The sequence below is a fragment of the Callithrix jacchus genome, chromosome 6 (assembly GCF_049354715.1).
Source record: "Callithrix jacchus isolate 240 chromosome 6, calJac240_pri, whole genome shotgun sequence".
Taxonomy (NCBI): Eukaryota; Metazoa; Chordata; class Mammalia; order Primates; family Cebidae; genus Callithrix; species Callithrix jacchus.
Window position 1 is genome coordinate 144175117 of NC_133507.1, and position 12691 is coordinate 144187807.

The 12691-nt window shown below is 45.3% G+C and overlaps 1 protein-coding gene across 1 annotated transcript in view; it reads left to right on the plus strand.

Moving 5' to 3' along the window:
- The first annotated feature begins 1979 nt into the window (after positions 1-1979).
- SGPP2 (sphingosine-1-phosphate phosphatase 2) overlaps positions 1980-12691 on the plus strand; it is a 150204-nt gene continuing 139492 nt past the window's right edge. The window contains exon 1 of the mRNA XM_002749830.6: positions 1980-2269. Coding sequence (XP_002749876.4) covers positions 2057-2269 — 213 coding nt within the window. The 5' untranslated portion in view covers positions 1980-2056. The remainder of the gene's footprint in view (positions 2270-12691) is intronic.

Consider the following 12691-nt stretch of genomic DNA (forward strand, 5'->3'; position numbering starts at 1 on the left):
TTGGTTGGGAAATTTATGTTCAGAATATAAGACTGGGCCTTAGAAAAAAAGGCTCTAGGGAAATGTACTTACCACTATCCAGAAGGCTCCTCAGTCTCACTCGAGATGTTCAGAGCCAAATTCTCCTGAGGATTCCTTTCTAGATTGAATGGCTGCAGCACAATACACCTTGTTATCATGATCTCACTAGGCCTTATAGAGCTTATCTCAAGATTATTTTTACAAGAGCCTTATAAGAAAGACAAGAAGTGAGGATTATCATTTCATTACAGAGATAAAACCAGACATACAGTAACTTAAATCAGGTGGCATGGTGAGCCACTGAAAGCTGGAATCAGTAACTGATCCTCCATGGAGATAAAATGCTCTGTCTGCAAATACAATTCTTCGGCAATTACCTTAATGCTAGGTGTGCCATGTTTTGCTTTTCCTTTTTCCTAATTGGGAGAAACAAAAATCGAAGCACTAAATTTGGGAGACATGTGATGCAAGTGCCATTACAGGAAAACATATTTCTTTAACACATAAGTAGAACAGGTTCCCAGTGATTGCAGCTCCATCTTCTAAAACCAAACCTGTAAATGACAGCCAGCAGCATTGTGGAGAGAAGCTTCTAACTCCTGGGCTGGACATTTGTGTGTGTGACCCCGCCAGGCAAGACAGTAACCCTGTGTCTTCCTGTAAGAGGAGAATGGTGTTCCTGAAGAGCTGCAGCACTCTCTCAGTCCCCTTGACTTTGTTCTCCAGACAGGACTGAGAAGCAAGGAAAGTAGAAGCTAGGGCATGAAGGGGGACCACATCATCTTGGAAAGTCACATCCCAAGGACATTCAGTCCTATAAGGACAACGGAATAAATAAGGCAATGACAAATGTGCATTAATCATCATTTGTGCAACCAAATTCTTAGTAGGCTTTGCATGGACAATCAGTAAACACGCAGGCTTCTGTGGCAAACGGAAGACGGGATTAAATTGCACTTTTGTTGCAGATCGATCACCTGGGCCTAATCTGGCTGCTGCCTCCCACGGGATCTCTGAGCCTAGGAGGGAAATTTAGGAGGAGGGAGGGAAAACCAAGGCCGGCCTGCAGGATGTTTCCTTTCTTGTCTTCTGCTGAGTGTCTAAAGCAGGTGCAGGTGCAGTGAGATACCTAATCCTGTCCCCACTCCTCCAGCACTTCGTTAGCTTCTTGTTTAAAGTCCCGCCAGATGGTCTGATGCCTTCTTCCTAGTGCCATGGCTTAAAAGAGAGGCAGAGCGAAAAGAAGTAGCAGAGGGTGGTAAGCATCTTTTTTCTCAATGCGGAAAACCCAGAAGGGAGTTTCCTCCCCACCCACCTGAAAGTGTTCCCAGTTGCCAAATCAAGGGCGGGGGCAGCGACGCTGCGGATGTTGACTCAGGGCCCACTTTGAACCTCCTGGGTACTTGAGCAAAGTCGAGGGTGTTCGGACCTCTGGGGAGACGTTGCGTCACTCAGTTTGGAAAGAACTGGGGAATTTTCCTTAGGGGGCTCGCTGTATTTACTAGAACTAGTCTTGCAGGGACGTGGGAATACGTGGGTGGCTGTGGGCAGCTGGCGTGTAAGGAAATCTGGCTTCACCTTGGGCTCAGAGTTGCAAGAAAAGTCATGATGGGATCAACCTGCGCCCGAAAGGATGGACTCGAGCAGGTGCACGCCTGCTCGGCCGTTCCATTAGTGTCACGGGAGGAAGTGGGATGTTTGGGGGCTCTGCGAGAAGAGATTCGCAGCTGGGACACCTGCAGTCCTCTGCCCGGTTACTGGCTGTCCTGGCCCCAGGGCCGCCCAGTTTCCCAACAGTGTTCCCTTGCCCCCTGGGACGGAGAGAAAAGGGGACGCGCCTGGTGCAAGGTGGAGGCTGACACCTGGGCGGGCGCTAGGACCCGGGCGGCGCACCTGTTGGCTGGGACCCGGGGCCCCGCCCGCCCGGCCTCCGCCACGGGTGCGGGACCGGTGGGGTCAAGGCGGGAGTGGCTGTGGCAGCGGAGGGCACCGGCCCGGCGTGGCGGCGGCGGCAGAGCGCGGCCCCGGGCTCACCATGGCCGAGCTGCTCCGGAGCCTGCAGGATTCCGAGCTCGTCGCCCGTTTCCAGCGCCGCTGCGGGCTCTTCCCGGCGCCGGATGAAGGCTCCCGGGAGAACAGCACGGACCCCGCCGAACACGCGGCGCGGGTCCCTGGGGTCGATCATTTCCCCGCGGCCAACGGTGGCGGAGCCCCGGCCAAAGGGCAGCGCCGAGCCGCAGCGCCGCAGGTAACCGCGGGCAGGTGTTTGCCGGGGACGGGGAGGGGGCGGCTCGGCGACTCCGCCACGCGGGGCTGGCCGGATGGAGAGGGCGCTGTCCCCGGCAGCGACCCGGCTCCCGGCCCTGCGAGCGGACGGGGAGGCCTGGGCTTCCAGTAACCAGGATGCAACCCCCAACCGCTGCCAGGGCCAACCGGGTCCACTGAGGTATCCCTAGACCGTGTCAATGCTGTGCATTTAGAGACTTCCCACTTTAAAAAGTAGTTAAATTCAGGTAGATGCTAGCAGATAGGTAAGAGTTACGTAATGGAATAGAGAAGCGGGGATGTCCTTGGCACTTCCCCGGGGAGACGTTCTTAGACAACCCCCCTCTGTATTCTTGCATTTCCGCCCATCCCCCTTCCCGGATCCGCACGAATGCGGGCGCTGATGGGCTTGCCGCCCTCCTCACCAGCTCTGGGGACAGAACTTCGGGCTCAAACGGCTCCTAGAGAGATTTACAACCCCCTGGACTAGCCCCAGCAATGATGTCCTAACAGCACCTCCCGCTCGGCCCTCCACCAGAATCTGGCGCGGGCGGGGGGCGGGGGGTCCCTCCTGCCGGGTGGGTCTTTGTGGACTGACGCCAGTGACTTCTAGCAGATGCTTCTGATGCTTCTGGGAGGGAAGCTCGCCGGGCTCCCAACTAGGCGTTCAGAGCGTGGTTATACAACCCGCTGCAGCTTGGCAGGAACCAGCGTGAGTTGTCGTCGTGGCAGTGCACAGGGACTCCAGGCAAGAGGGAGCAGACGGGCTGCTCTTGGCTTCTGGGGATGCTTGTCTACAGGGGGCACCGGCAGCGGCTGCCCTTTCCCTCAGCAAAGTCAAAAGTGTGGCGCAGGAGAACAGAAGCAACCTATTAACAATTCCAATTCCTTGTTCAAAAGCCACATTTTGTTCTTCCTGGGAGGTTTCAGTGACAGAAAATGAGCCTTTATTTATTTCTGAGTTTCTAGATGTAACTGAGGAATTATGAAGAACCTGGCTTCTGTGTGGAATGGAATATTATAGGCATTGGATTCTAGAATGAGTTTGGGAGGATAAGGGTGGATGTGTGTTCCACTCCAGAGAAATCTCCCTCTGCATTTTTTTCTCTTTATTCTTCCTTCTTTATCCCATGTGACTTTCTAGTAACTTATAGATGAGTATGAGAACCCCCTCTTTTCTCTTGCCTTGTCTTGAAAAGAGGGCAGAGTAGGGGGGATAAGAAATTAGCCGGGTGTGGTGGCACACACCTGTAGTCCCAGCTAGTCGGAAGGCTGAGGGAGGAGAATAGCTTGAACCGGGAGACAGAGGTTGCAGTGAGCTGAGATGGAACTGACAGAGCCAGACTGTCTAAAAAAAAGAAAAGTCCCCTGGGTGAACCGCTCCATGACATCTTTGGTGCACACACCATTTGCACCTGCAGGTAGATTCGTGGGTTGCTTTCTGTTGCTGTCTTCACAAGCTTTTATCCTGTATCTCTAATTTCATCTTCTAATTCAGGAAGATGAAAAAGAGTGAATTGTTCCACTAGTGCTTTTCGAGCTGTTTTAAACATCACCCCTGGTAACTTAACTTTAAACTCCAGAGTGGGTCCTCTTGACCTTTAAAAGCAAGATAAGGAGATTTCTTACACAGTGATATCTTCTTACTACTTGCCGATCCTGGGTCTTCAGTGAGCCAGATGGTGGGGTTTTCCCCGCACCCACCTGCCCAACACAGGACATCTGCTCAGAGATCACATAAAAGCAAGAGAGCTAAATGTGCAAGATAAGAAATCACTGCATTGGTATATAATGTGAGACATAAACTTGAGAGTGTTTGATAAATGAAAGGTTAATGAATGTTTTTACAGGTGGGTTGGTTTCAAATGACTTGGGAAGATTAATCCTTTTTATACACACATAGAATCCCTCCTCAAAAATGATCTCATACCTGCACCCAGGTAATGTACAGGATTTTAAGGGGGCAACTGTAAATAGTATGCTGCCCCTCTGCCTCGGGTCTTTGAACAGGCCTTGGCCTGCCTGAGCTGTCTGTCCTTTCTCTAAATAACTTCCCCACCCATCCTTCTGTTTCCAAAGGTCAGTTCCTCTATGGGTGCCTTCTCTGACCTTCCAGCCTAGCTCCCTCTGCCATAGGCCCTCTTTGCTTGCTGGGTTTCTTCATTACAGCATTTATCACATTGTCTAAATGTGCCTTTGTGTGGATATCTGATTATTGACAGCCCCTCCAGTGGATCGTAAGCGCTAAGAATCCAGGAAACTTGTCTGCTTATTTTCTTCCCATGGCCTGCCATGTAGGAGGAGCTGGTGGCTTTTGTGAATACACGAGTGTAGATTGCAATATAAAGTAATAGTTTTTAACATTTTTTTTTAAGAGACAGGGTCTTGCTGTATCATCCAGGCTGCAGAGCAGTGGTGCGATCATAACTCACTGCATCCTCCAACTCCTGGGTTCATGCAGTTCTCTTGCCTCCGCCTCCTGTGTAGCTAAGACAATAGATGCATGCCATCATCTGGCTTTTGTTTTTTTTTTTTGTAGAGACAGGGTCTCAATATGTTGCTGAGACTAGTCTTGAACTCTGCCTCAGGTGATCTTTCTGGCTCAGCCTTCCAGAGTGCTGGAATTACAGGTGTTGGCCACTGTGACTGGCGATGTTTTGTTTTAAAAAAAAATATGAGTGAATATTGAAAGTCAAATGATATTTCTGCATAACCTAGAAGACAGCACCAGAATATTTATTTAAGACCCTTCAAAGAATAGAGAAGTTTTCTTCTTCATTTAAGTGACTTTAGATCTTAATGAATCTAATTTACCTTCCCACCTTTTACATTTTCTATATTTGTTTTAATTTTGAAAACAGAACAAGTGTAGAAATGACTGAAAATTTCCTCTGCAAGTTCTCATTATACCACATGCTGCTAGCTTAAAGATTAACTTCATCTTTTACAAACCAGGAGTGGGCTTGGCTTGTACAAGCCTGTCATTGAATAAATTGGACTAGACCTTCAAGATTGCCCAGTAGTCATGAATTTCACAGAAAGTCTGAGTCCTGAAGGGTTAAGTGATTTGTTGAGGACTTCCAGGATATCTGGAAGGTCAGGGGAAGTCAGATCTTTTGACTCCCAAGACTAAACTTCTTTCCTCTGTGCAGATTCCAGGGAAAATTCCAGGGCCTCACTTAATCTAATTCACTGAGGTGTGTGTTGTTGGTACCATCTGGGACAGGGTGGAGATTGTGTGAAAAGAGGTGGTATTGCTTTCAGTTTGCAAGGGTATCTGAATTGCAAGAGTAACTGTAGGATGCCATTTTTGGTTATTGTGTTGGGAAGCATTGCCTTGAGCAAAAGGCAGGGGTCCTAGGACTGGGCTGGGAAGGTAAAGTGTGATGAGAATTTTGTTTATTTGTTCTGGGGTAAAGCCAGCCTCGGATACAATGGGATTTTGATTTCTAACATTTTTGCTTACTCAGTACAGTTGTATTTAGTTAGACCTTGCAGCGCCTTCCTCGGCATTACATTAGACTAAGGGTCATCTTTTCTAATATCCCTGTGTCCAGTGCTTTTTGATAACTGCTCAGACATAGTTCTCACATTGACTTAGGGAGATCAAAGAAAAGTTGTTTCTAGAAATCTTTAGACTCCTAGTTTCCCTCATGAAGCAATCGAGGCCTTCTAAATCAGTTAATCTCTAAAACTCCACCCTTGATTTCATTGGTGTGCTAAAGTACAAACAAATATATCCCAGAAACCAGGAGACTGGGATCTAGTTCTACCTTCATGTTATTTTGGATTCTCTGAACGTGTTTTTCCATCTGCAGAATGAACGGAGTGGAAAAGGAACATGGTTTTCTTTCTCTCTCTTTCTTGCTGTCTCTCTCTCCCTCTCTTCTTTTCTTTTTGATGGAGTCTTGCTCTGTTGCCCAGGCTGCAGTGCAGTGGCTTGATCTCAGCTCATTGCAACCCCTGCCTCCTGGATTCAAATGATTCTTCTGCATCAGCCTCCCAAGTAGCTGGGACTATAGGCATGTGCCATCATGCCAAGCTAATTTTTATATTTTTAGTAGAGATGGGGTTTTTCCATGTTGGACAGACTGGTCATGAACTCCTGACCTGAGATGATCTGCCCATCTTGGCCTCCCAAAGTTCTGGGATTACAGGTGTGAGCCACGAAGCCCAACCAAGAACCATGGTTTTCAAACCATGACTGTACAGTATAGTCACTTAGAGAAGCTTTAAAAACAAAACAAACATAAACCAATGTCCAAGATTCAGATTAGAAGAGGGGTCCAGAGAAGCTGGCCAACCAAGTTGGGAAGCTCTGAGTTCTCTTCTCCTGGGCCCCATGACCCTTAGTGTATTCAGTAGGAGGGTGGTGATGGCTGCAGCAGTGGTCGTGGCCCCTGTGACATTTTGGCTTCATCATTACTAAACTGGCCAACAGGTCAGAATGCAAGTTTTGATTATCTTTTATTGGATGCTGAGGTGTGAAAGGACAAAATGAGATATTTTGAAAGTATGCATTTGATCATTTTTTTTCTAGTTACAGATACCATCATTGTTCATAGGAGAAAACTTGGATACACATAAAGAGAAAGTTAAATTCATGCCCATTATATCACCCCCACCCCATGCTAATCACTTAGTAAATGTTCAGCCTAATTTTTAATGGCTGCATGTTCCTCCACAGGATGGATATACTATAATTTCGTCAGCCAGGTGTGGCGTCTTTGGGTTGTTTCCAGTTTTTGCATTAAAAATGATAACATCTTTGTACGAGTATCTTTCCACCTGTCTTTGATTACCTTCTAAATAAAGTGTTGAGACTTGAAATTGCTGAGTGAAGAAATTGCATATATTATGGCTCTTAGGAGCTATTACCAAATTGCCCCACAGGAAGGATGTAATAGGGTAAACCACTACAAGTGCAGGTTTTCTCACCCCCTCACCAGCGTTAGGTGTTAATACTCTCAGTAATATTTAAAGTGAATAAACCACTTTGGCTTCTATCTCACCTTTGCTTCCTTCATTTCCAATCAACATTTATTGGTGACTACCATGTTTCCTGGGGAGTCCTCAGCCTTAGAGACATACAGATAAATACAATTTAGTTTCTGCCATGTGAAAGCCCAAATAAAAGGGTGCAGTGCAAAAAAAAAAAAAGAAAAATACTAGAAGAGAAGGATGAATACAATGACAGGGAGACAATAGCAGGAGTAGCTTACTTTCCCCAGGGGAGCCCACTGAAGTCTTGAGTTAGGGCTTTCAGAGTGAGTAGGAATCACACAGGCAAAAATGAGAGAAGCTCGTTCTTTACCTGGATTCTGCAGTGCTAGAACATAAAGACACATGTCACTTTTGGTGAATGTTGACAAGTTCAGCGTGGGTAGCATTGGAGTGTTAACAGGAAATAGTTGGCCAACTTAAAAAGGGTGATTAAAACCCTTAAAAATGGTTAAAATCATACATTTTATCTATATTTTACCTTAATATTCTTAAAGAACATAGGCTCTATCCCACCTTTAGGGAAGGAAGCATAGCTCTCTATTTCTTTTCTTTTCTTCTTCTTTTTTAAAAAAATAGAGACAGGGTCTCATTATGTTGTCCAGACTAGTCTTGAACTCCTGGGCACAAGCGATCCTCCTGCCTTGGCCTCCCAAAGTGCTGGGACTACAGGCATGAGCCAGTACACCCAGCCTCCCTATTTCTTAAACATGGGCTACACATAGTGACTGCCTTCCAGAGAGTGCAGTATGGAAAGAGAAGGAAAAAAAATAATAATTTTACAGTATAGAAACTTGACAGACACTCCCTTGGCCAGATGATCAAGGTCAACATCACCAGTGGTAAGTCATGTGACATCATGTTCTCTTGATGCATATTGAAATTGTGTATTGTTACAGATTGAGGGAAATCCTGTAAAATACCTGACTGGTACTCTTCAAAACTGTCAAGGTCACTAAAAACAAGGACATTCTATGAAGCTGTCACAGCTCAAGAGGAGCCTTGACTAAATGTTATGTGGTGTCCTGGATGAGGTCATGGAACAGAAAAAGAGACATTAGGTAAAAAATAAGGAAGTGTGTATAAAGTATGGACTTCAGTTAATAATAATGTCTCAATATTGTAACAGATGTATCATACCAACATAAGATGCTAATCATAGGGGTAACTGGCTACAGAGTATAAGGAAGGCTGTGAGTATATGGGAATTGTGTATTATCTTTTCAATCTTTTTATAAATAGAAAACTTTTCTTTAAAAATAGTCTATTTAGGCCAGGCATGGTGGCTCACTTGAGGTCAGGAGGTGTAATCCCAGCACTTTTGGGAGGCCAGGGCGGGTGGATTGCTTGAGGTCAGGAGTTCAAGACCAGCTTGGCCAACATGATGAAACCCCGCCTCTACCAAAAAATATAAAAATTAGCTAGGCATGGTGGTGCACACCTAATGTCCCAGCTACTCGGGAGGCTGAGGCATGAGAATTGCTTAAAACCAAGAGAGGATGGTTGCAGTGAGCCAAGATCATGCCACTGCACTCTTAATCTAGGTGACAGACAGAGACCCTGCCCCACCCCCAAAGTCTATTTAAAAATTGTATAAGGTGGGAGTAACTGAAGGACCATTTACAAATATGTGGACAGGGTTGGAAAAAAACCAACTTGGGAGGATGAAGCATGTTGGAGCAAGTAACTTCAGCCTAAAAAAGCAAGAATAGGGAATAGGGTTCTGGTAACCCCAGACCCACTGAAAGCTTAGATGGCAGAGGGAATTTCCTGACCAGAGCTGAGGCCCTTAGTAAAGAAAGGCAGCCACAGCCAGGAAGGCGGAACTTGTGGGGAGGAAAGGGGATCAAATCTCAAGCTCATTCTTTATATGCCCTCTTTCTCATATCCTACCAGTGCTCCCTTTTAACGAAATTTAGTCTACAGTCATGGAGCTTGGGAACTGGCTGAAGAAGTCCATCAAGGTCAGCCTCCCTGGAGAAAGGCAGAGAGAGGACTAGACAGGAGAAATGAAATCCATCCAGTATAGGTTGCATAAAGAAATTGGTGTGATAATACAGCTGAGGTTTGGGGCTGCAGCCAGAGTTTTAGGCTGAAGCCTTAATGTGGCTTACTGCAGAATTTGGACTTTATCCTATAGACAAGAAGACAGCAGTCAGTTTCATCCTGTGTGGCAAATCAGAATTGGCAACTCGGAGCACTATGTTAAGAGGGATCTCAGGGTGTCTCTGTGCAGGACTGATGGAGGTGCCTGTGTGAGTGTGGAGGGAGCCCAGTGGTGAAGACTTTAAGAAATAGTGGTGTTAGATTCAAGCAGCAACAAATACAGGACTCACATGAAATCAAACTTTAATGTCTATTTTGGGTTCTTCATGGTACACCTATTGTCATTCTCACTCACAGATGCCTTAGGAGGAAAAAACACAAATCGTTTCTTAAGAGAGAGGTTGCTATGTTTTGAATCATAGGATCCCACGATTATGACTACAAACTGATTGTGTCAGGGATCAGCCCTGGAGTGAAAGGCAGCCTGCTATAGGCTGGCCAGCATTTTATGACACGGCTTGGCATGGAACTTCATCCAGTTAAGATCATGCATATTATATAGTAACTGACAGACACAATCAAGTTGCTCCCTGGTGAGTCTGAACGTAAGACCCAGACACAGGGGCATAAATGGTAGAGTTCTGACAAACCTCATCGAACGGAGGGAGGTTGTAAAGAAACAGAAGCTTCAAGACACAGGAAACAGTAGGAATTCAGAAGCCAGAGGTGGAGAGGGGAATGAAAAGTCTGTAGAAAAAATAAGCAGAAGAAAAATTTCTGAGTGGAAAAAGAAGCTAAGAGTATGGCAGACTCCACTGAACGTGAGAAGCTAGAGGAAAGATTGTGTTTCAGGATAGAATGGCTTAGAGGGGATCTTAGAAAGGAAGCTGGCTGTGTGGCTGCTGCAGTTTTCTTAGTTCTATTTATTTATTTATTTATTATACTTTAAGTTATGTGGTACATGTGCAGACCATGCAGGTTTGTTACATAGATATATACGTGTCATGGTAGTGGTTTGCTGCCTCTATCATCCCGTCATCTACATTAGGTGTTTTTCCTAATGCTAGACCCCCTGCTATTCCTCCCCTAACCCTCCACCCCCAGGACCCTCCCCTCCCTGTGTCCGCCTGTTCTCATTGTTCAACACCTACTTATGAGTGAGAACAGGCAGACACAGGGAGGGGAGGGTCCTGGGGGTGAAGGGTTAGAACATGTGGTGTTTGGTTTTCTGTTCTTGTGTCAGTTTACTGAGAATGATGGTTTCCAGATTCATCCATATCCATGCAAAGTTTTCTTAGTTCTTGAGGAATTATATCAAAAACCCCTCTCCATGGTGGGAGCCTGTGGGGATCTCCCAGTGCAACCAGAATGTGCTGGTCCCTTTGAAGGATTTCCACATAATTGCAAGTAGGTCATTATTTCTCTTGTTGTAGTTTGGAATGGTGGCTGGTGAGAAAGAACAATGGGGAGAGGAAGTTAGATCCCTCTGCTCACCTGTATACCTGCAGGGCCTGACATGCCTGGAGAAGGCAGGTACTTAATCCTACCTGGTGAATGGAAGCTTGAAGGGTGTGCTAAACTCACCCTTTTCTGACTTGGCAGAAATATGGTCACCTGTCCTTTCCCTCACAACAGAGGTAACTTATCCCTGGACCCTTGGCCTGGCTGTGTCTTCTTGTAGCTTGAAGATTTTTTTTTTTCAGTGTTGGCTCCTTCCTTTTTATCCAGGAAACTGATAGAGGGTTTTGATTAATGAGTAACTTTTTAATTGCTTTGTTTCCTTCTGATGATGGGAGCTATTGCTAAAAAGTTAGTTAATGGTGAAACATCTGACAAGTTTAAAAATGCATTTCAATAACTATGTTTTAGGAAGGCTGTGGACAGCAGGCCTAGTGTGATTTTTAACTTTTTTGACTTCTAATTAAGATGTCAAGACATTTACATTTTTTGAAAAGCACTTTCACTTCCTCTTGTACAGTTTTTGTTAATGATTAAGCCCTCTGTGGTCTCGATAAGAATTATGTCCTGAAGAAAGACATTGTTGCATTTTATCCAGCCAGAGATTTTCTTGTGAGAAAACACTGTCACGGTTTCCAGGCAACGCATCGAGAGTGTTTCTGTCTATATTAGGAATTTATGAAAATGCTAAAATTTGGGGCATCCATGGGTCTTTATTATTCTTCTCACCTGGTGAGATACATTCCATATACTGTGAAAACGAAATATTGAAAAATCAAGGCCAGACTGTGACTTGCATTTTTTGATTAATTTTTGAATTTATAATTGACACATAATAATTGCACACGTTTATCCGGCACAGGGCAATGTCTCAATGCATAGATGTGTGAGCTCATGTTTTTTGTCTCCCTCAGTCTTGCTACAAGCACAGTATGAACTAATTGGTGAAGAAACAAACAAAAAAGTCCCTGAGGCTTTGGGCCAGAGCAGATGAAAAGGGAAGGCACCAACCACCTAAGATGTTGAGCGCGAGGCTTGGGAGTCTTGCAAAAGGGGGCAGTGGTTTCCTTCAACCGTTTTAAATATTGCTCCCTTCTCCCCCAATTGCTCATTGGCAGTGCTCTATTGTTTAATTAAAAAACAAAATACCCCATTCATCATTACTATGTTAACACCATTTATTTGGTAAATGCCTTCATAAGAAATACCCTTTCTGTCATCTCTGGGTATGTTTTGATTTCTCCAAATTGCAAAAACTTTGTTTCTATCGGATTTTGTGGAAAATTGCCCATCAAAGCAAAGATTCCTGTGGCCAGGAGAAAGAGGTGTGGTGGCAAATACACAGGCTCCTGGGGTAATGTGACAACCAGGCCTTAATTGGTGGAGAAAGGACTTAGTGAAAGATAACGAACCGGTAGCTGTGAAATACAACATCAAGTATTTTGTTTAAAGCTTGACAAATGGAAGGAGGCTCTGTTAGAAGTTGGTTTGTGTATTAGTCAGGGTTCTCTAGAGGGTCAGACCTAATGGAATGGATATATATGTATATATAAAGAGAAGTTTATTTAGTATTAAGTCACATGATCACAAGGTCCCACAATAGGCCATCTGCAGGCTGAAGAGCAAGGAGAGCCAGTGTGACTTCTGAAACTGAAGGACTTGGAGTCTAGTGTTCAAGGGCAGGAAGCATCCAGCATGGGAGAAATGTAGGCTGGGAGGCTAGGCCAGTCTCTTTTTTTACATTTTTTTTCCTTCTTATATTCTAGCTGAGCTGGCAGCTGATTAGATTGTACCCACCCAGATTAAGAGTGGGTCTGCCTTTCACAGGCCACTGACTCAAATGTTAATCTCCTTTGGCATTACCCTCACAGACACACCCAGGATCAATACTTTGTATCCT